The sequence below is a fragment of the Ziziphus jujuba genome, chromosome 12 (genome assembly GCF_031755915.1).
Source record: "Ziziphus jujuba cultivar Dongzao chromosome 12, ASM3175591v1".
Lineage (NCBI taxonomy): Eukaryota > Viridiplantae > Streptophyta > Magnoliopsida > Rosales > Rhamnaceae > Ziziphus > Ziziphus jujuba.
In genome coordinates this window covers 1,399,583-1,423,059 of record NC_083390.1, presented here as the reverse complement: position 1 = coordinate 1,423,059, position 23,477 = coordinate 1,399,583, and the positions used below count along the sequence as shown (strand labels likewise).

At 35.6% G+C, this 23,477-nt stretch overlaps 4 protein-coding genes across 4 annotated transcripts; all 4 read left to right on the top strand.

Moving 5' to 3' along the window:
* Positions 1-1,769: 1,769 nt before the first annotated feature.
* On the top strand, positions 1,770-2,834 carry LOC132800233 (putative disease resistance RPP13-like protein 1). Its single transcript, XM_060813491.1, has 2 exons — positions 1,770-2,033; positions 2,136-2,834. The coding sequence occupies exons 1-2, from the start codon at positions 1,770-1,772 to the stop codon at positions 2,832-2,834; spliced, it is 963 nt and encodes a 320-aa protein (XP_060669474.1).
* A 2,303-nt stretch (positions 2,835-5,137) lies between these two features.
* LOC107428166 (putative disease resistance RPP13-like protein 1) lies at positions 5,138-12,604 on the top strand. The gene is made up of 9 exons (XM_016038641.3): positions 5,138-5,424; positions 6,487-6,557; positions 6,691-6,969; positions 7,107-7,306; positions 7,404-8,049; positions 8,320-8,437; positions 11,403-11,623; positions 11,720-11,872; positions 12,399-12,604. The coding sequence occupies exons 1-9, from the start codon at positions 5,138-5,140 to the stop codon at positions 12,602-12,604; spliced, it is 2,181 nt and encodes a 726-aa protein (XP_015894127.3).
* Positions 12,605-18,782: 6,178 nt separating this feature from the next.
* On the top strand, positions 18,783-19,843 carry LOC107428165 (putative disease resistance RPP13-like protein 1). The gene is made up of 2 exons (XM_060813490.1): positions 18,783-19,774; positions 19,837-19,843. Exons 1-2 carry the CDS (start codon positions 18,783-18,785, stop codon positions 19,841-19,843), a joined length of 999 nt encoding a protein of 332 aa, XP_060669473.1.
* Positions 19,844-19,877: 34 nt separating this feature from the next.
* Positions 19,878-22,832, top strand: LOC125418629 (putative disease resistance RPP13-like protein 1). Its single transcript, XM_048462651.2, has one exon. The coding sequence runs from the start codon at positions 19,878-19,880 to the stop codon at positions 22,830-22,832; it is 2,955 nt and encodes a 984-aa protein (XP_048318608.2).
* The last annotated feature ends 645 nt before the right edge of the window (positions 22,833-23,477 follow it).

Below are 23,477 nucleotides of genomic sequence, written 5' to 3'. Positions count from 1 at the left end.
GAAAATGATGATTTTTCCAAATCCTTTAAGTGTAAATATTGATTTTTTAGATCTTAGGGGTGTAAATAAATGTTTATCTATACACGACGTTGAATTCTCTTAAAATTGCACGTTGTGAGAACCTGAAGAATCTGCCGGAGCAAATGCATAACCTTCTCCCACGTTTGGAACACTTGTGGATCAGTGAATGTCCAAAGGTGGAGTCATTTCCTAAACGAGGTCTGCCCTCTAATCTGAAAGGACTTTCGGTTGATAAATGCAGCAAACTGACTGCAAAGCGAATGGAGTGGAATCTGAAAACACTCCCTGCTCTTGAATGCTTTGAAATCAAATATGCAAATATGGAGTTGTTTCCGGACAAGGGTTTGCTGCCTTCCACTCTTACCTGTCCATCGGTCCACTCCCAAATCTTAAGAGACTGGATAAGGAGGAGCTTCAACAACTCAGCTCTCTCAAATCCTTAATCATCAAGGAGTACCCCAACTTAAAGAAGCTGCCGCAATTACCTGCCTCCCTTACTTGTTTAACTATCAATGAATGTCCTGCCCTCAAAGCAAGGTGCCACAGGAAGAAAGAGAAAGACTGTGAAAATATCTTGAAAGCTTCCATCTAGAAATTGTTTTTGTTCTTCTTTTATGAAGCCTTTTCCTATAATAGCCAGGGTATGATTAATCAACCAATTAAATCCAAAGTCACACGATGATTAACCCATTCGTATATTTGATGGCTTGAAGGTTTTACGCAAACTACTGGAAATCTTCTGGCCACCATTTGGAAATGCCATAAAAAGAAGAGTTAGATGCTTTATTATTTTGGATGAAGAAATTTGGTTACAATTCAAAAGTTGACATCAATAATTGTACGTTTCTATGGCTTTTTAAAAAAATTTATAGTGTGATGTTGCTATTTTATATTTTTTACAAAAGTTGACATCAATAATTGTGGTATATGGTATGCCATTGTGGTGGACCTCACACGCTTCGCCACTACAAACAATTGTACATTTCTTCGTCACGATGTCATTCATATATGTTTTAAATATGTTTTGAATGACATTGTGATATTGTGATTTTTAAAATTTTATATTGGATAATCTTTTTAAAAGCATCTTCATTAATAAATGTTATTTTGACATTGTTATAAAAAAAATAGACATTTACATGAACTCTTACATAATAAAATATCAATACCAATATAAAATTTTAACAAACTTTAATGATAAACGTTAAAAAAATAACAATGTCAAATTTTAAATTTTATTTAATAGTAATTGGGCTTGCTTTTTGATTAACCTTTACAAAAATAACAATGTCAAATTTTATTCAATTTTGGTTTGAGACTTTTAGAATTTGTTTATGCTCAAGCAGAGTCTCAGTTAATTATTTTCATTCACTGCCCCTCAATTTTATTTCAATCTTTTTTATTATAGTTGTACCAACTTATTCTCGGTTATAATAAAGCGGGACAGAGGAAACGAGGAAGAAAATAAATTATTTGATGACCTTTTCTTGCATCAAGAAATAAATAGGAATCCGATGCCACCGACCATTTTAATGTAACAAACCAGAGTAAGCCACGACAAAACAACCTCTGGCAATTAAGCAATGGAGCTATAGCTCTTTACTTTTCTGCTTCCCCATTTTCCATTACCTTTCTTTCATTCTGTATTCCCTGCTGACATCGCTGTTGCAAACCAAGAAGAAAACATGGCTGGAGCATTGGTAGGTGGAGCTTTTCTCTCTGCTACCCTTTAGGTGCTGTTTGATAGGATGGCTCACCGTGAGGTCCTGGACAACCTTCGAGGAAAGAAATTCGACCAAGTGCTGCTCAAAAGGTTGAAGATAATGTTAGTATCTGTTAATGCGGTGCCGAATGATGCAGAGAAGAAGCAAATGACAAACCCAGCAGCGAAGGAATGTCTAGACGAGCTTGAAGATGCTGCATATCATGCAGACGATCTGTTGGGTGAGATTGCAGCGGATGCTCTGCGGTACAAGTTGGAAGCTGAATCAACAACTGGCACAAGTAGTAAGGTGAGTAACGTGGACCTCATTTCTCACAATTCCTATGTTTCTGATATGGAGAACAGAATGAAGGAGATCCTTGGGGAGCTAGAGTTTATTGCAAATCAGTAGGATCTCCTAGGTCTCAAAGTCAAAGAGGGTACTGTTGCTGAGAAACCAACATCAAGATCACAAACGACATCTTTGGTAGATGAATCTGAGATCTTTGGTAGAGATGGGGATAAGAATGCTATAATCAAATTGTTGCTTTCAGATGATGCTCACCAGGGTAGCAAAAAGGTGTCTGTGATTCCAATAATAGTCCTGGAAGGGGTTGGTAAAACCACTCTTGCTAAATTAGTGTACAATGATGACAAAGTTGAGAAGCACTTTATGCTAAAGTCATGGATTTGTGTTTCTGAGAAGTTTGATATTCGTAAGGTAACAAAAACAATCCTTGCTGAATTAATTCCATCAGATTCTAATTATGATGGCACAAACTTGGATTCCCTTCAAAGGATGTTAAAAAAGGAGCTGGCAGGAAAGAAATTCTTGATTGTTTTAGATGAAATTTGGAATGAGAATTACAATGATTGGAAGGAACTGAGCTTGCCTTTTAACCACGGGGCTCAAGGAAGCAAGATTATTGTAACTACATGCAATGAAAAAGTTGCAGCCATCATGAGCACTTTTCTAACTCCTTATCGTCTTAAGCTCTTAGAAAATGAAGATTGTTGGAAGCTCTTTGCTAAGCATGCATCTGACAATACTAGAGACTATAGTGCGTATCACGTCCTGGTAAAATATCATGAAGATATTGTCAAGAAATGAAGTGGACTGCCTTAGCTGCGAAAACACTTGGAGGCCTCTTGCGCTCAAACGAAGTCAGGGAATGAGAAAAAATATTGGAGAGTAAGATTTGGGATTTGTGCAGATAAAGAGAGCAAAATTCTAGCAGTTTTGGATGTTATGTCAGGACCCATCCAAGATCCTTCATCGAAACTCTAGACAAGTCTCGATCCCAGAAAAATCCTATCGGATCCTCCAATGGAAAATCTAGCAGAACCTCCCATAAGGGTTGAACTTACCATAAATTCCTGCACTGAATACACACTTCTATATGCACTATCTTATTCCTCCCACCTTACTATAATTTAATTCCACAAATTTACAGCACTTTAAATAAATAACAAGGAATCAGTGCATAACTAATTAAGCAATATATCCAATATAGTATACAGAGCATTAATAAAATTCTAAGTGTGATAATTAATACAAACAGAGTAAAAAGAATTACATAATAAGAAATGAAGAAAATGAGATTTCTTGGTCTTTTAGAAATGATCAAGTTGTTGAGCTCACCCCAATCGAACAATATCTACCACATGAGCCTACGGGAACAAAATTTAAAAATATGAGGTGCTAATCATCTCAGTGAGTGATCCATTCTACTATATAAAGAATATAATAATATAATATAATATAATAATTGAAAATAAGTTTTCTCTTAAAACCCTTACAGTCACTCAGTTGGAAATGTTCTCTTTTTAAAACATTTCCACAAAATCTGATGTTTTATGCCCCAAGATTCAGAAAATAATTAGTCAAATAATTTACAAATGAAACACAACAATTTAAAAATCCAAAGTTATAATGGAAATAATAATAATAGAAATGAAAATAAACTTTTATAACAATTACTAAAAGCTTAATAACATATCATAAACAAACAATACAAAAATATCAATGAAATGCATATTAAGACAATTCAGGAAATAATTAAATAATTGGAATAAATCAATTAATCGAATAATTAAGTAAAGGAATAATTAAATCAAATTAAAACATCTATTTAAAATAAATGGTAAGAATAAAATAAAATAAAATAAATATAATATAATAGAATTGATTTTAAAATACCAAAACAATTTGAATAACAAATTCGTAACAACATTTTCATAAAAAGTGTGTAAAACTTTAAATTTAAATAAATAATAAAACACTGTTAAATATATTTTTTTATTAAAATAAGATTTTAAAGTATTTCATATTTGAAAATCATGTTGTGAAAACCATTTGATGCACCAACTATATACCAGTGGGGCCAACGGTACCCAACATCTCAAGCATTGCCAGACAAGGAGGTTAAAGAGAAAAACCAGCATACGGTCACGTGGCGTCCTATCGCATCGCTGCTAACAGGTGTCCTGGCCATGGAGGGGGGTGGCTACGGCCGATATCAACTTGCCTACTTTCGGTCTGATGGCACCCACAAGACAAATCCATAAATCACCTGTGCGCTAATCATATTTGTGTGCGCACTAATCATATCCATATATATACAGAATACCAGTACGTGTATGGTGCATCTAAAAACTCGTAAATCATAAAATCAACATTTATGTAAAATACTATCGGATTTATTCCATCCATTTAACCCGTAATTTTCCACAATTTGTTTTCTAAATCATCATTATAAATCCATCACGTTAAATCCATAAATCTCAAATCCATTAACTTTTCAATCCACAATATTCAAATGCATAAATATGTATTCTTAAGCATAATTTTCAAAACAATTTCCTTAAATCCTTAAAATTCAAGATAAGCATAATTTCATTAAAATCACATAAAAATTCCAAAATTCGTAAATCCATATAAATGCATTTTTATTGCTTGAAATAAACTCACAAATAAATTCCATAATAATAAAATAATATTAAATTCACAATTCCTTTAAATATCAAATTCTCATAAAATCTAGATTTCCCATAATTTGTCAAAAATCATACATTTCAATTTATTCAAATATTGGCATCAAAATTTAATTTACAATTTATCACATAATTAACATGAAATAAACATTCAAATATTAAAATATAACGAAATATAATTAATTTGACATCTGAAATTAATTTAGAAGGTAGGTCACTCACCTCGAGCACGCGTATCAATCAAGATCCTCCACAGGATCCGTCTCACGACCCACACGTGCTCCTAAAATATCAATATTACATAAGATCAAATATATTAATATTTTATTTTATTCGAATAAACAATATACAGTACACGGGGGAGCTAACACAAATGGTGACTAAAATTCATGAATAATATATCAAAACGAAGCTTAGGGAATGAAGATCACGGATTGGGTCTTAACTTCCGGAGATCAGACCCGAGTTAGTCGGAATCTCATCGAAAATGTCTCGGGTTTTGGACCAACGGGTCTCACAAACCGCTGCGATTTGGAGGAAACCAACATCGGATTTGGGTTCAGGGGGTCAAAATTAATGGAAAAGGGTGGGCGGTGTGACTGGGAACTAGCCGACATTGGGGTTTCCGAAGAGCCACCGTGGTCACCGAAAACCGTCACCCCCAGCGGCACGTCCAGTGGCTACTGGATGATATTTTTGGAAGAAAGGTAGATCGAAGGACGGGTGCATGGATGGGACCAGCGGTGAGGCAAATGGAGCTCAGGATAGGGAGAAATCTACAGTGGAAGGTTTCGGCACTGTCGCTGGAAAATGCCCCGATCTGGGCACGTTGATGGTCGGCTGGTTGTGGGATTTGGTGGGCTGGCTGGAAATTGAGGAGTGAAGATGGTGGCTAAGTACGTGTATGGAGAAGGAGGCCGGATGGTGGCCAAACGGTGTTGGCGGTCTCCCCTCTCTCTCTCCCTCTCTCTCTCTCTCTCTCTCTCTCTTCTCCCCCCTCACATGCAAGTTTGGCCAATAAGAAGCCATCCCGTGGGTGCCACTGTGCACTCACGGGAGTGGCTATGAGCACGACACATGGCACACATTGTGCACACATTTTACACACACTTGAAATAATAATAAAATAATACAATTTTCTGAAAACTTTACAGGTCCATAACTTTTCAATCAAATGTCCAAATTAGGCGTGTCACTAGTCTATGGACTTGTATCGATGAGTACTTTACAATACAAGAGTCAAATCAAATTCTACATAAATAAAAAGTCAAACGTGGCACCCTCGGACAGTTTAGACTCGACTTGTCTTGCTCCTAACTTTCGAACGGTCGCTCCGATTTTGACGTGCTACTAGTCTATGAACTCGGGATGACATGTACTCCGCAATGGTGCCCTAGTCAACCCAGAATTCTTGCCAAGTTAAAAGGCAAAGTTTGACCTTTATCGATCAATGACGGTCAAATCTAGTCAACTTCGATCAACATGAAAGAAATTCCGATGCACTTCGGAATGGGGTGTTACATGTTAAGTTACCACTATCTTTCCCCACACCTAAAGCGGTGCTTTGCTTTCTGTTCAATATTCCCAAAGGATTATAAGTTCATAAAGCATGAATTGACCTTATGGTGGATGGCAGAAATTAGAAAATAAGAGAATGGAAGATCTTGGTGAGGAATGTTTTAGTGAGTTGGTGTCCAGGTCATTTTTTCAAAGGTCAACTAGTGCAAAACATTCTAGTTTTGTCATGCATGATCTTGTTCATGATTTAGCTTGATATCTATCAAGGGGATATTGTTTTACAATAGATTATATCAACTCAGGGGAATTTGTGAAGACGAAGGTGCGTCATCTATTTGTTGAAAATGCTACTTCTTTAGAATCTATTTTAAAAGCAAGCCATTTGAGCACCTTTGTAGATCTATATTATGGTCTTCCAGTCAATAAATTAACTAATGAATTATTGAATGGGGTAGTCATGAAGTTGAAGAGGTTGAGAGTATTAAGCTTCCGCTTATGTCGTAATTTTATGGAATTGTCTAAATCAATTGGTGAACTAAAGCATCTTCGTTATCTTGACCTCTCTCACACTGCGATTATAAGATTGCCTGAATCTATAACAAATTTGTACAACTTAGCGGCATTAAATGTGTCATTTTGTTATAAGCTAACAGAGTTGCCTAAAGATATGTATCATCTCGTTAGCTTGCAGCTTCTTGTTATACTTTATACCAATATAGTAGAGATGTCAATAGGTATATCTAAGTTGAAAAGTCTTCAGACATTGAGTACTTTCATTGTGGGAAAAAAAATGGGACCAAGATAGTAGAGTTGAAAGAGCTTTCAAATCTTCATGGTAGACTTGAAATTAAGAATTTATGGAATGTTGAAGGGGCCAACGATGCATTAGAAGCCAAGTTGATGGAGAAGAAGTATCTGGAAGAGCTGGTGTTGTGTTGGAATCGTGATACTAATGATTCAAAGCATGAAAAAAATGTACTTGATAAGCTATTTCCTAGTACAAACTTGGAGAGGCTTTCCATCAACGAATATGGAGGTACGACATTTCCAAATTGGTTAAGAGATGGTTCAGTACTGTGCAACATATTAGTTTTAAACCTTTCTAGTTGTGAATTTTGCACTTGTTTGCCTCCAATTGGACAACTAGCCTCCCTTAAAAAATCTTAAGATAGGAGGACTTGAAGGAGTAGTGAGTCTGGATGCTGAGTTCTATTACGGAATCGAGAATAATGGTTCTTCTATGGGAAAGGTTTTTGCATTGTTAGAATTTTTTAGCTTTGAGAAGATTTCAAACTGGGGAGAATGGTGTATAGATGAGGTCAAAGATGGTGAAGTTTTCCCTAAGCTGCAACAGCTCGAAATAAGAGATTGTGATAGGCTTGAATTGTCTCACAACTTTCCATCTTTAACAGAGCTAATAATCGATGGAGATGAGGTTGTTATTTCTTCATTCCCAAGGACTCCAATCCTTTGTGAGTTGAGGTTAGGTGGTTGGTGTGAAAAACTAAAGCTACAGGATCTGTTCCTGCCACAAACACTGGAAACTATTGCAATAGGAATTCGTTATTGGGTTGTTGAAATTGGCCCAAATTTGATAGCAATCAGGAATTGTGAGAAAGTAGAATTCCCATTGCACCATTCACTCAGGTCATCCATTGAAACGGTTGAGATAATGAATAGTTGTGGTTCACTTGAATGCTTTCCTCTGGATTTCTTTTTCAATCTCAGGGAACTCATAATTGAAGGGTGTAAAAATCTAGAATCATTGATGCTCACAAAGTCATTGGATGACATAATCCCTCTGTCTCCTAACGGTAGATTGCACGCCCCCAATATGACTCATCTCACAATAGGAGGTTGCCAGAAACTAAAGAAGCTGCCGTAGCAAATGAGTAACCTCCTCCCATCTTTGAACTCCTTGGAGATCTCTTATTGTCTAGAGGTGGAGTCATTTCCTGAAGGCGGTCTACCTTTGAATCTGCATCGACTTTGTTTATTCGACTGGTCTAAACTGTTTGCACAATGAATGAAGTGGAATTTGCAAACACTCCTGGCTCTTAAAAGCTTTGAAATCGCAAATGAAGGAGGCATCGTTTGGGAATCATTTCCGGAGGAGGGGTTGTTGCCTTCCACTCTTACTGAGCTTTACATCCTTGGAATTGGAAGCCTTAAGAGGCTGGGGGAAGGTCTTCAACAACTCACGTTTCTCAAAAAATTGGTAATCGAGTGGTGCCCTCAATTGCAAGAGTTGCCACAACAAGGCTTGCCTATCTCTCTTACTTCTTATATATCGTTGGATGTCCTATACTGAAGGAACGGTGCCAGTGGGAGCAAGGCCGAGACTGGGACAAAATTTCTCACATCCCCAATATTAAAATCTATTAACTTATAGGAGAAAGCTTTGCATATGCCTTGGTAACATATTTTCCTTTCTTTTTAACGCTTTTTAGTTTAACTCTTATTACCATCTCCATTGTTTATTATTATTAATAGTAATTTAAAATATATTTTCTGTTTGTTTTCTGTTATTCGCTATTTGGATTCTATCTCCCTCCATATTCTCCATAATTTCGACTCCTTTTGTCCTGTATAAATTCTTGAACAGAATGACAATGATATTTCTTCACCCAAAAAAAAAAAAAAAAAAAATTGACAATGATATTTCAATGTCGTTTTTTGCCCTTTCCCATTTTTATATGAAGGATAGTGGTGTGTGTTTGGCATATACAAATGAATGTGATTGGGAACTAAAACTTGAATATGCATACGGATATTCATTCCTCTCAATTTTTGTGCTGCGCTGTGCTCTAATGAGCTGATTGGTTTTGTTTCGAATTTTCTTTTTCAATATCTAACTATTTTAATCGTTTGCATGTAGTTTAGCTGGAGCTTGCTGGTATATAGATCGTGTTCACTTTGTACCAATTGGTGTACTATTGCGAGCCAAATGTCTCAGTTTTCTTTGATATGCTAAATATTGTCTCCTTAAATAAGAAATTTATCATTTTTTAGCATGATATTCTTATGCTTTAGGGTACTTACTTGCTAATATAGCAAAATAATAATAAAAATGATGTTTATTGATTTAGTCTTCTTTCTTGGGCCAACCCAAAAAAAAAAAAAAAAAAAAAAAAAACCTGTCTTCTTTATTTGTTTTTTCAAAACTGCATATCAATGAAGAACATAGTTTTTTCTTCTTCTTTATGTTAAGTGTGGCTTGCATGGGTTGTTTCTTAAGTACAAAGCACCATGGGATAAATATAGAAGAAATTTGAGTTTGAAGTTTGGCATTGTACATATTGTATTGTTACAGCCCATGTTTGGCCATGAAGAACGAAAATGAATTTTCTTATTTTAAAACAACAAATTATCATGAAATGTTGTTTTGAAAAAAGGAAAACTTTTTTCTTTTTGGTTTTTTTTTTTTTTTTTCTTTTTTTACGTTGATGGACGAATAAGCTCTTAGCTTTTCTGAAGCTCATTTATTTGTTCACAATATCTATTTGGTACCCATAATGGTACTTTCCTCTTGTTCAAGCAAGCATGAGAGTTGATTTTTTTTTTTTTTTTTTTCACTTTCCCAACGTATTATTCATTTGACTGTTGCTTAGAAAGCTGTTTGTTATTACATCTCATATGATGTTAACAGTCCCTCACCTCAAGTATTATTCAAACTTATGGATGCAGGATGGATTAAGGTTTGGATGAGGATTCAACAAACGAGCTTTTATGGTCTTGCTTCCAATTTTTCTTGGCTTCATGGCTTTAGAGATCCTGCAAGACAACAAATGCAAATAAATTTCTCTCATTTTCCGTTATTTTATTGTTTTAGGATATTTAATATTTATTTGTGCTTGCTAGCTAGCTGCATCAAAACCATGTATTTCTACATTTTACTTCTCTGTTGTATGGACAATTATTTCTACATTTACATATTTCAGGGATATTGATGGCTTGAAGATTTTAATTCATTCTTTATCTTATTAGAAATGGATAAAAAAATTTAAAATTTGGTTTTGTGTTAATTCCGATGTGCTTAATTTAAATTAATTTTTTCATGGTATGGAATGACTGTTGACCCTAAAGTGTATTCACCTTCCAATAAAAAGTTGTATTATCTTCTAAAATTGTGCAAAACTGAAATAATTTAATCATATTTATGCAGCCACTGAAATTGAAGTACTACCTCACAACTTCTGGTAAAGCAATTTGAATCATTGGAAACCTTACAGTTGGTTCTCAATTGAAGTTGATGTTGATGATGTGCAGAATTATCCCTAAGCTCCAATAACTAACCAATCTTTTCATGTGGAGGTTAAATTCTGTTAACTTCCCTCCCAAGTCGCAATCTTCCATCTTTAACAGAGCTTATACAAAAAATAGGAATCTTGTTCTTCTTGGGTTTTTTTTTTTTTTTTTTTTGGTTGAGAAAAAGGATTAACACTTTTATATTTTACTCCAACATGACCGAAATGTTTCAATTATTTCCTGCATTAGTTCCTTTAATTTGCTTCTAGTCTTCAAGTTCCTTAATTTCAATCTCAAACCATTTAAATTTCATATCCTCTACTTAAACAACAATATATAATATAAAGCTTAGTTACTTCCAACTTATTAGTGAAAACACAATCACCCTCTTCATTTTCCTTCAGTTGATGGTTTTATTCACATGTTTTCACTAAAGAAGGAAATTAAGCTCTTGGACTGAAATATGACTTGTGCTTTTAAAAAATCAAACGGATGAATGACAAAAGAAGAGGATGATGATCACCATAATATATAAACTTCTTTTCAGATTTAAAAAAAAAAAAAAAAAAGTGAAACAGTGTAGAGGAGGACAAAAATAAAAATTAGACAATTTTATTTTGAAGTACAGCTTAAAAGTTGTTCCATCAGAATAACTGTGTTTTTCTTAAACTTTGATATCCATTTTGGCCGCGTCTGGTCCACCATAAAGACCAACCAATCAAATCCAATCTTCACCAACCCTTTGACGCAACAGATCTATATGTGAGTCATAAAGTCTGTAAGCAGTAATCAACAAGTGGAGAAAAGACTCAATCCATTGACTTATACAGATCTTAAGCAAATCAAGTGCTAGTGGTTCTATCCATTGGCATTAGCTTTCTTTTTGTCAATCACAATTCTGAGGAAAACATGGCTGCAGAAATGGTGGGTGGAGCTTTTTTGATAGGATCGCTACACGTGAGGTGGTAGACTCCCTGAGAGGAAACAAACTCCGCGATAAGTTTCTCAACAGTTTGAAGACTATACTATCAGTTATTAATGCAGTACTTGATGACATGGAGGAGAAGCAAATCACCAACCCGAATATCAAGCAGTGGCTGAACGAGCTTGAAGATGATTCCTATGATGCTGACGATTTTTGTATGAGATTCCAACTCATACTCTGCAAGTAAGCTGGATTAGTAACTTCCTACACAAGTAAGTCAATGATTAGTAACTTCCTACACAACTTAAAAGGTAGAGATTTCTTCAGGAACATTAAGGCCGTTGATAAGAAACCATCACCAAGACCACTGAACATATCTTTAACAGAAGAATCCAAAGTCTATGGTAGAGATGAGGATAAGGATGCTATAATCAAGTTGTTGCTAACAGATGATGATCATGAGAGTAGCAATGGGGTTTTTGTGATTCCAACAGTCACAAAGTTAAAAGTTAAATTAAAACATTGAAAAGGAGGAAGAAAATAAAATATCGGATGACTTAATTTTGCAAGAAGCAGTTACAAAGTTAAAAGTTAATCCATCAAATAATTAAATATATCAACAAATATCAACTTTGTTGATATGGAACCCAATTTTTTTGGTTACAAATCAAAGTGAACCATGACACCACAACCTTGTGAAAAGCAACCAACAAGTGGAGAAAAGAGAAGACTCAACCTATAGTTACATCTAAAATAATAACCTAAGTATTGGTTACTGGCTATAGTTCTTCTGCATTTGTCAATTTGTGATTTTTCAGTATCTAAACCCTTGTTGTTGCATTTTAAGAAGAAAATATGGATGGAGCATTAGTGGGTGGAGCTTTTCCTACATTTCAGGCGCTGTTTCATAGGCTGGCTCATCATGGGGAAAGAAATTCAATCATGGCCTACTTAAAAGGCTGAAGATAATGTTATTATATGTTAATGCAGTGCTCAATGATGCAGAGGAGAAGCAAATCATAGCCCCATTAGTGAAGGAATGGCTAAATGAGCTTGAAGATGCTGCGTATGATGCAGATGATAGATTGGATGAGATTGCAACTGATGCTTTGGAGTATAAGTTGGAAGCTGAATCAAAAACTGGCGCAAGGAAAATAAGTAACATGGATCTCATTGTGAAGGGTGTAAAAATGTAGCATTTCTGACACTCATGATCAGAATGCATGGCATGGTCAGGATACAAGTATAACCCCAAATCTATTAATATTACAATTGCTCATATGTGGCTGCCCCATATTTATTTGGCCTGTGTTTGATGATTGCAAGAAATTAAAGAAGCTGCATGGGCAAATACATAACCTCCTCCCATCTTTGAAAGGCCTGAGTATCGTGGATTGTCCAGAGCTGGAGTCTTTTCTTGAAGGCGGTCTACACATAATCTAGCTCAATGCTGCTTTTAACTGCTGTGAACTCATTGCACAGTGAATGAAGTGGAATTTGCATGCACTCCAAGCTCTTTTACACTTTACAATCAATGATAAATATGGAATCGTTGTAGAATTGAGGGTTTGATGCCTTTCAATCTTTCCTTTCTTGTGATCAATGGAATGGCCAGTCCTAAGAAGCTGGACATAAATGGCCTTCAACAACTCAGCTCCCTCAAAGTCCTACTCATGTGCATGCAGGTGGCCCTCACTCATAAACGTTACCTTATCAAGCACTATGGCTTCAAATAAAACTCAACTATGACTGCAATCCATATGGAAGCTCATGCCTAGACAGGTGTTCTAACTATATATGGTCCATACGCTGTTCTAACCATATGCATTGTGGGTAAGAAATTCTTCACCATTTTTATTGTCTTGAATCTGTATAATTATTTGCATTGGGTATATCTTTTTATTCAGTAAATACATCCTAACAGTGTTCACTACCATCTATACAATGTAGTGCTTTAGATTTTATTTTTTTTGTTTGTTTAAAAAATCTGTGCCATGTGGTAGAAATATCGATAACACCTTTCTCTTGTATAGGGAAAGCATGGGTGAGGATTTCACAATAGAGCTTTTCAGGTCTTGCTTCCAAATTTTTCTTGGATTCATGTTAGAGATCCTGAAGATGGTAGCAAACCAAATAAAATTTTCTCAATTTGACTTCATTTTCTTTTTGACATTTAATAGTTGTATATGCAAGCTAGGTACGTTTATAGTAGAATATAAATTGTACTATATCTTAGATTAGTTGAAGTTGCACAAAACATATGACAGAGTTTTACATCTTTATTCCAATATAGTCTTTATCTTACAGAATAATCCAGTTTTTATGTACAGCATTCCAATATGAGACAGGATAAGTAAAAATTATACATATACGTATCCAGTTTATTGCTTGGCATGAAGAAATTTGGTAACAAATCAAAAGTTGTACTGACCAACCACCAGAATAGCAATAGCTGTATCAGAAACAAAAATAGCAAGTGAAAGATTCCAATTGCCATTAGCTTTGTTTCAGTCTCTCCATTCTGAGCTAACTGCCAATTGCCAATATCGGCTGCAGAATTGGTGGGTAAAGCTATCTCTTCTCTCTGCTTTATTCCAATTTCAAGCACACTTTTATATTATTTCATTTTTTTTTTCAATCTCATCACCATATTTTTATTCACTTTATTCTCGAATATAATAGAGTGAGTGAAACAGAGGAAATGAGGAAGAAAATGAAATACCAGATGAATAGGAGGAACATCATTTCTCAGTTTCCTTCCATCTGTATCAATGATGAGCAAACTTGATATAAATCTATTAATTCCATTGTTTATTTTTTCTCTCCAAATTTTAAATAGATGCTATTTAGCATTCATTTTCTCATTTCTTTCATGCAGTACCAATTCGGATGTTAAATTAAACTTCTTCTAATACAATTGAGAATTTAATAGTATATTTGTGGCATCTTTTTTTTAACATCTTCTTGGATTTTATTGTAATAGATGTGGTTTTCTTCTTTTTCATTAGTTTCCCTTTTCTGATTTTAATATGGAGGATTGTGGTGGTATGTTTGACATGTTTAAATAAATGTGAGTAATTTTTGTTTCCCAATAACATGTTGATCTTCTTTTTCTGTATTTTTACGTAAGGGAGATCTTTTACTCTGTTTTCTGTGCTCTGCCGAGCTGATTGGTTTGGTTTCCTATTCCAATGGTTTGCATTTATCTAGCAGGGGCATGCTGCCATATAGATTGTGTTTGTTATGTACTATTTGGTATGCTATTGTGGAACCAATATCTCATAGTTCTCTCGGATATGCTAAATATTGTCTCTTTTTTAGTAAGGAATTTTCTTTTTTTTAGTGTGATGTTCTTATGCTTAAAGATATTTACTTGCTAATTTTGTTTAAAAAAAATTACTGACTAATTTAGTCTACTTTACTACGTTATAAAAAAAACAAAAAAATACAAACAAACAAACAAACAAACCGTCGTTGTTTTCTTCGCTTGTCTTTTCAAAACTGCATATGAATGAAGAACATTGTTTTTTTCTTACTTTTTAATGTTAATTTTGGCTTGCATTAGTTGTTTTTTAGTACAAAGTACCACTGAGATAAATATAAAAACGATTTGTGTTTGTAGTTTGGCATCATATTATATGGATTGTACAGATGGTACTTCTATAGCCCTTGTTTGGCCATCAAGATCAAAAACTATTTTCTCAGTTTAAACACAATAAATGTTGTTTTTAAAACCTGAATTTTTTTTTTTTCCCAGTTCATGGGCAGATAAGATCTTAGCTTTTCTGCAACTTATTTATTTGCTCAGAAAATCTGTTTCGTACCGACTGCATTGCACTTTCTTCTTGTTCAAGAAAGCATGGAAGTTGGCTTTTTTTTTTTTTTTTTTGGCTCCCCAACATATCATTTCTATGACTGCACCCTTTAGGATGCTTAATAAACTGTTTGTTATAGCAATACATATGGTGCTTAGAGTCCCTCAAGTAAAATGTCAAAAGCTAATCCATTTGTGGAGACACTGATAAAATTGATGCACACATGCAGGAGATATCTGTTGTGGGAAAATAATGACTTATATCATATTAAATGACTTTTACAAAACTTTTACATACATATATAAAAATATAAAACATAAGATACTCATACATTCAATGGGACCCATATACATAATAACCTATAAAACACTCTTAACACCTAAACACCTGACACTACTAACTTGGACATGATAGCTCTTTTTCTAGGAGCCTCCTCTACTCACTATAATACGTACACCACTTACACACATTAGACTCTACCAAAACTTGCGTTCACTCACACAAACCGAGAGCCTTCTTGGAGCTCACCTGGGTAGCTCACATTACATGGCAGCCCATCTTCTCTTTATTATATAGCTTGCCTATATCGGTTTAACAACTTACTCAAAGCTTTCGGATTTCTCCTCAGGGCCGGTGCTCCACATTGCAAGCTTGGATATTTTCTTCACCAATTCCAAAACTGTACTTACTGTTCAACTATAGATAATTCTAGAAACTCAAGTCAATGTTGAATATCCTTCAATATCAAATGTCATTATGGATATGGATGAGGGTTTCACAACTGAGAATTTCTGGTCTAAATATCATTGTGGTATAATATTTTCTTTATGTGTGGTGTGGGTTGGGGGGTGTGGATTATTGATATTTGTTTATGCTTGCTGGCTAAATATCATATTCAAGGTCAGGTTTTCCTGAATTTTTCCTTTAATTTTCTGTTTTATAAACTGTCATCTTTCCTTTAATTTTCTGTTTTATGTGTCATCTCTACATTTACATATATTCATGGATTTTGATGGCTTTTAGATTTTTAATTCATTCTTACACTATTTGACATTGATATCAAGTGTTTAAATTTACTCCGAAGTACCTTAGTTATGTTAATTTTGTCATGGTATGTAATGATTGTTGACTCTAATGTGTATGCTCCTTCCAAGAAAATACTTGTATTCTTGGCTAGAAGTCATACAGAACTGAAATAATACCTTTTTGCTATTTCATTGACATGTGTTTTCCAATCTGATTTGGGCTTTCTTCCGCTGTACTTTCCAACATTGTTTCTTTATTATTATCTTTATTTTTTTACTCCATAAAAATGTTAAACATCAATGGATACTTTTTCCCCTATGTCGTTTCAACTCTGCTAGTTTTGTCACCGTTGGTTGCTGAGTTTAAATCTAATTGGCTAATAAATGTAAATGTAAAGAAACAACTGTCGTTTAGTTTGTTATGTTGCCTAGTTTGGTTTGGTCCTTTGAATCGTTACTAATACGGTGCGTTTAGCTTAATAAACATTTGGGAGTGCTGACGTGGTTTAGTTGGTTGAGTGAAGCTGTGCGTTTCATGCACAGTAGACACCACGTGGCACAGTTAGTAGAGCAAGCTATACGTGGTTTTGTTTGAAAAATGCATGAGACCAGGTGCTTTAATTAGCTTCGAATATCACAGAGGATTTAAGGCAAGTCTCCATTGGTTTTATTCGATAATGTTAAATTGCAAAATTCTTCTTTTATCTTCCAGGAACTGCAACAAGTTTGCCCATTATCCTTTAAAGCATTACCTTGCAGTGTTTTGACCGGTTGAAAAACATTTTTCATATATATATATATATATATATATATATATCAAGGGGAAACTTGTATTTACATTTTATAAGATCTGACAAAAATTCATTAATATTTTTTAGGTTTGAAAAATCATAACTTATTGTTCTAAAATTTGGATGATTAATATTTACCACTTTATGAATTGATGTTTGATAAAATTAATTAATAAAAGGTTTATTTTATCTTTACATTTCAAAATAAATATTGCATTATTAGCATCATTCCATTATTTATTCTATAATAGTATATGTTAGACCCAAAAAAGTCTCCCCTTTCTATTTATTTATTTATTTTTTTTCCATTTATTTGTATCCTTCTCTATCATTTGCCCACATTAGCTATCCACAAGTCACGTGCTGGGTATATTACCAAAAAATAAAAAAATAAAAAAAAATATTACCCAAAAAATAAAAAATAAAAAGTCACATGCTGGGTCTTCTGGTTCTTTTCCCCATCCATGACAGCACATGACTCCTTTGGAAGTATTCACCAAAAAAAAAAAAAAAAAAAAAAGACTCCTTTGGAAGTATTCAACTATATACATACAACCCCCATTGATTCTCTTTTGCCGGAGTTGTCCTTCAGTCGATCGGTTCCTATTCCAATATGGCAGACTTGCATATTTATTATTCATGGATCGATATGTAGCTTTATGATCGATTTGCCTTGAGTTGGTGGCTTACGTGTCTTATCTTTATTGGGGGTGTAAATATGAGGAGTGACAGTATTATAATTTTCATTTTGTATAATGATAGACAATATAATTAAAAAAATAATAAATATATTATCATTTTAATATATATTATTATATAAAAATCATAAAATAAAGTTTTAATTTTTATTTTGAAACTAAAGGACAAAATTCAAAAATCAACTTTAAGGTGAAAAATGGTGATTTTTTCAAAATTGTTAAGCGTAAATAATGATTTTTTAGATTGTCAATAAATTTTCATCTATACTTGGAGAGTGTTGATGAAATTTTTCCTGAAATAAAACTACAATAGAAAGAGAAAAGAAAGAAAGCCAAAAAAAGTGAGAGCTCGTTATGAAAATCTTGAAAGCTTCCATCCAGAAATTGTTTTTGTTTTCCTTTGTGAAGCCTTCTCCTATAATAGACAGTGTATGATTAATCAACCACGATGATTAACCGATTCGTTGACTTGCAGCAAAACAAATCAATTGCAGGATTTGGTGTCCCCATTTTCCTAAACTGAGACATAGCGGTTACTGATTACTTCTGCAAATTGATTACTAACAGTTTTTTTTATTATTATTATTTTTTTGGGCAGCAAGTTCATAGATTTTATATTAAGACCGAGTTAAATGATGGACAAGAACCGAGAAATAAATAAATCAAACAACGTTAATTTATAGCTCCAAGGTAATTAATTTAAGGTGCAAGTGGATGTATAAATTTATCGCACTTCAAGTTAGATCTGACCCATGCATATAAACATATCCAAGTTAGCCGTTATATATATATATATATATATAAAATTAATTGTGCAAAATCCAAAAATATGGTCATCGACATGTATAATTCATGTCATGTAATCTAAAGACAATGACAGTCGTAATTTAATATTTTATTATGATATTCTCCGATGTCAACCTCTAGTTACAACAACTCTAAAATCAAATTTTAGCTACTGGCTATAGCTATAGTTCTTCCCCATTTTGCATTACACCTCTCTTTCAGTTTCTGATTCCCTGCTGTTGTAAATCAAGAAGAAAACATGGCTTTGGAAATGGTGGCTGGAGCTTTTCTCTCTGCTTCCCTCCAGGTGCTGTTTGATAGGCTGGCTCGTCCTGAGGTCGTGGACTTCCTGCTTCGACGAAAGGAATTCAATCATGTGCTGCTAAAGAAGTTGAAGATACAGTTAATATCCGTGAATGCATTGCTTAACGATGCGGAGGAGAAGCAAATCACAGACCCAACAGTGAAGGAATGGCTGGAGGAGCTTGAAGATGCTGCATATTATGCAGACGATCTGTTGGATGAGATTGCAACCGATGCTTTGCTGGACAAGTTAGAAGCTGATGAATCTTCAGGAAGTGGCACAAGGGGCAAGGTAAGCAAGAATTCAAAGAAAAATGTTTCTGGTATAGAGAAGAGGATGAAGGAGATCCTTGAAATGGTTGAGTTTATTGCAAATCAGAAGGATCTCCTTGAGCTCAAAGTCAAAGAGAGTGTGGCATCACCAAGACAACCAACCACATCTTTGGTACATGTTTCTGGGTATGGTAGAGACGAGGATAAGGTGAAGGTACTCAAGATGTTGCGGGAGGAGCATGATGATAGCAGTAACCTACATGTGATCGCAATAGTGGGCATGGGAGGGATTGGTAAAACCACCCTTGCTCAGTTATTGTACAACGATGACAGAGTTGAGAAGCACTTCGATCACAAATCATGGGTCTACATTTCTGAAAGATTTGATATTTCTATGGCTACAAAAATAGTCCTTACAGCAGTAACTGACGATTATCCTGCATCCCAGTCTTCTTGTTATGATAACAAGGACTTGGATTGGCTTCAAAACAAGTTGAAGAAGGTTCTGACGGGAAAAAAAATCTTGCTTGTTTTAGACAACATGTGGAATGGGATTTGGGAGCACATGAGTCCACCTTTCAAACATGTGGCACGAGGAAGCAGGATTCTTATAACAACACGCCATGATGACGTTACGAAAATGATGGGCACTACTTCAACTCCTTATCATCTTGGGCAATTGAACAATGATGCTTGTTGGCAACTGTTTGCGAAGCATGCATTTGATGATCATACAGTTCCTGATGTACGCCAAAAATTGGAAGAAAAATTTAAAGATATGATTGTCAAGAAATGCGGAGGACTGCCCTTAGCTGCAGAAACACTGGGAGGACTTTTGCACTACAAAGAAACTGAAGAGGAATGGGAAAGGATATTAGACAGTGAGATTCTGGATTTCTCACATGAAGATAGCAAAATTCGATCAGTTCTGATGTTAAGTTACAGCTACCTTCCATTGCACCTAAAACGGTGCTTTGTTTTTTGTTCAATATTTCCAAAGGGTTATGAATTTCACAAGCACCAGCTGGTGTTATTGTGGATGGTGGCAAATCTTCTGCAGAAACCCAAGAGAAATTCCATAACAATGGAAGAGATAGGTTATAAATATTTCAACGAGCTAGTATCGAGGTCATTTTTCCAAAAATCAAGAGGCGGAGGAGAAGAATCTTACTTTGCCATGCATGATCTTATTCATGAATTAGCCCAGTACGTGTCCAGAGGACACTATTTTACATTAGAAGATGGCAACTCAAAGCAAGTTACAATGAAGGTGCGTCATCTAGTTGTTGCATCGCATGTATCCGATAAGACATTGGATTCTGTTTTCCAAACAACTCAATTACGCACCCTTTTGCCATCATCTAGTAATTCATTCGACTACTTGTCCAATGAAGCAGTAAATCAACTGGTGTCGGGTCTGAAGATTTTGAGAGTACTAAGTTTGTCTTGGTGCGAAAATTTTAAGGAGTTGCCTGAGACAATTGGTGATTTAAAGTATCTTCTCTATCTTGACCTCTCTAACACTTTGGTCGAAACATTGCCTGAATCAGTGGCTCGTTTGTACAATTTACAAATATTAAAATTATCAAGGTGTCGAAAACTCACCCAGCTGCCCAACAATATGCATCGTCTCCTCAACTTGTGGCATCTTGATATTGGTGGGTCCGACAACATAAAAGAGATGCCAAAACAAATAGGCAGACTGAAAAATCTCCAAATATTGACTGGTTTCGTTGTGGGAAAAGATGGAGCCAAGATAGGAGAGTTAGGGGAGCTTTCAGAGCTCAGAGGAAACGTTGGCCTCAAGAAGTTAGAGAATGTTGCAAATGGTGAAGATGCATCAAAAGCCAGGTTGGCAAACAAGAAGAAGCTAGAAGAGTTGACGTTTTCTTGGAGCGATGATACTAAAGATCAAGAACAAGCCACTGACATGGGTGTTCTTGAGGAGCTATTGTCTGGCACAGAGTTGAAAAGGCTTAATATCATTGGGTACAGAGGTATGAAATTCCCAAATTGTTTTCGGAATCCTAATACCATTAGCAGCATAGTATCTATAAAACTTGAAAGATGTAGACATTGCCAATCTTTGCCAGCGCTAGGAGAACTGCCCTCCCTCAAAACTCTTTACATCAAACAACTTGATGGTGTTGTAAGGGTGAATGAAGAGTTTTACGGAACTAACGGTAAATTTGCATCGTTGGAATCCTTAAGTTTCTCTTCAATGTCAGCGTGGGAAGAATGGAATTCAACTGGGGTTGGAGTTCAAGATGGTGAAATTTTTCCTAGGCTCCGAGAGCTCTTAATAAGTGATTGTGATAGTCTAATTACCGTGCATTTGCCTCAGAACCTTCCATCTTTAACAAAACTTGTAATTCCATCACCACTCTTAACATCTACGGCTTCCGCAATCGGCTTCGCTGCAGAGTTTCTCCCCACTTCCCTCACACACGTAGAGATCAAGAATTGCCAGAACCTAGAATCCTTTCCCCTGCATTCGCTTCCCAACCTCGCGCATCTCGATTTTGTAGCGTGTGGAAGTCTAAAAGAGATCAAAGATGCCGGAAAATCATTATCTCTTAGTAGTTTGTTCATCAAAGATTGCCCGAACTTTATATCTTTCAACGAAGGCAGATTGAAAGCCCCTAATCTGAATTCTCTTACAGTTGAAGGTTGTGAGAGACTGACCAAGCTGCCTGGACAAATGCCTTATTTGCTCCCATCTTTGAAAAAACTGTGGATCATCAACTGTCCTCAGGTGGAGTCATTTCCTGCAGGAGGTCTGCCCTCTAACCTGAATGGACTTTTGGTTGACAAGTGCAGTAGACTGACTGCAAACCGAACGGAGTGGAGTCTGCAAACACTCTCAGCTTTTGAATACTTTGATATCAGAGATGAATCAGATGCAAATATCGAGTCGTTTCCAGAGATGGGTTTGCTGCCTTCCTGCCTTACCTCGCTTCGCATTGGCCCACTTGCAAGTCTTACGGAACTGGACATGATGCAGCTTCAACAACTCCCCTCTCTCCAATCTTTGGACATCCAGTGCTGCCCCAGACTAACCACTCTAAAAGTTGACGGAGCCTTGGAGGCCCCAACATTACCAAAACTACGTAGTTTGTCCATCGAAGATTGCCAGGATTTCACATCTTTCACCGAAGGTGGACTGAATGCCCCGTATCTGAATTCTATTAGAGTTGAACGTTGCCAGAAACTGACGAAGTTGCCTGGGCGAATGCATGACCTCCTCCCATCTTTGGAACGCCTGTGGATCATTGATTGTCCAAATATGGAGTCATTTCCTGAAGGAGGTCTGCCTTCTAAACTGAAAGGACTTTTGGTTTCCAAGTGCACCTCACTGATTAAAAACCGAAATGACTGGAATTTGCGAGCACTACAAGCTCTTGAATTCTTTGATTTCAGAGATGATGCAAATGTGAAATCGTTTCCGGGCAAGGATTTGCTGCCTCCCACTCTTACCTGGCTTAGCATTGGTCCACTTGCAAGTCTTAAGAGACTGGACATGAAGGAGCTTCAACAACTCACCTCTCTCAAATCCTTAATCATCAAGGAGTGCCCCAAGTTAAAGAAACTGCCGCGATTGCCTGCCTCTCTTACTTGCTTAACTATTAATGAATGTCCTGCTCTCAAAAAAAGGTGCCAAAGGGAGAAAGGGAAAGACTGGAACATAATTTCTCACATCCCCAGAATTCATATCGACCATGAGCCCGTTTAATATGGAGAGAGTAGTGGTGTATGTTTGACATGTATAAATGAATGTGAGTAATTTTTGTCTTCAAACAACAGATTGATCTTTTTTTCTCTGTACTTGGGTAAAGGAGATCTTTTACTCTGTTTTCTGTTCTCTGCTAAGCTGATTAGTTTGGTTTCGCTGTTTCTTTGCAGTTGCTAACTATTCTAATGGTGTGCATTTATTTAGCAGGGGCTTGATAGTTTCTTTCATACATTTCAATGTTAATTTTGGGCTTCTGGCTTGCATTGGTTGTTTTTAAGTTCAAAGCACCACTTAAATAAATATACAGTTCGTACAGATGGTATTTCTATAGCCCTTGTTTGACCATGTAGAGAAAAAAACCTCTTTTTTTTTGTGTTGGGGGGGAGCGGAAAAAAACTGTTTTTAAAATTCTTGGACAAATGAGATCCTAGCTTTTTTGTGGCTTATTTATTTGTTCCGAAAGTCCGTTTCGCACCCACTGCATGGCACTTTACCCTTGTCCAATAAAGCATTTATTTGGTTCCACACTATATCATTTCTATGACTGCACACATTAAGTTGCTTAGGAAACTGTTTGTTATTACAAATCATTTGGTGCTTGGAGTCCTTCAAGAAAAATGTCGAAAGGTCATAGTTTTTGAGGTA

What these genes read in the sequence shown, in the direction of transcription:
- LOC125418629 (XM_048462651.2), top strand. Translation starts at nt 19,878, where the DNA reads ATGATTGTCAAGAAATGCGGAGGACTGCCCTTAGCTGCAGAAACACTG.
- LOC107428166 (XM_016038641.3), top strand. Translation starts at nt 5,138, where the DNA reads ATGAAGATCACGGATTGGGTCTTAACTTCCGGAGATCAGACCCGAGTT. An exon ending in ATTGGTTAAGAGATGGTTCA is followed by an intron (nt 7,307 to 7,403) that starts GTACTGTGCAAC and finishes AAAAATCTTAAG; the next exon opens with ATAGGAGGACTTGAAGGAGT. An exon ending in AACAGATGATGATCATGAGA is followed by an intron (nt 11,873 to 12,398) that starts GTAGCAATGGGG and finishes ATGTTAATGCAG; the next exon opens with TGCTCAATGATGCAGAGGAG.
- LOC132800233 (XM_060813491.1), top strand. Translation starts at nt 1,770, where the DNA reads ATGGCTCACCGTGAGGTCCTGGACAACCTTCGAGGAAAGAAATTCGAC. An exon ending in CAACTGGCACAAGTAGTAAG is followed by an intron (nt 2,034 to 2,135) that starts GTGAGTAACGTG and finishes GCAAATCAGTAG; the next exon opens with GATCTCCTAGGTCTCAAAGT.
- LOC107428165 (XM_060813490.1), top strand. Translation starts at nt 18,783, where the DNA reads ATGGCTTTGGAAATGGTGGCTGGAGCTTTTCTCTCTGCTTCCCTCCAG.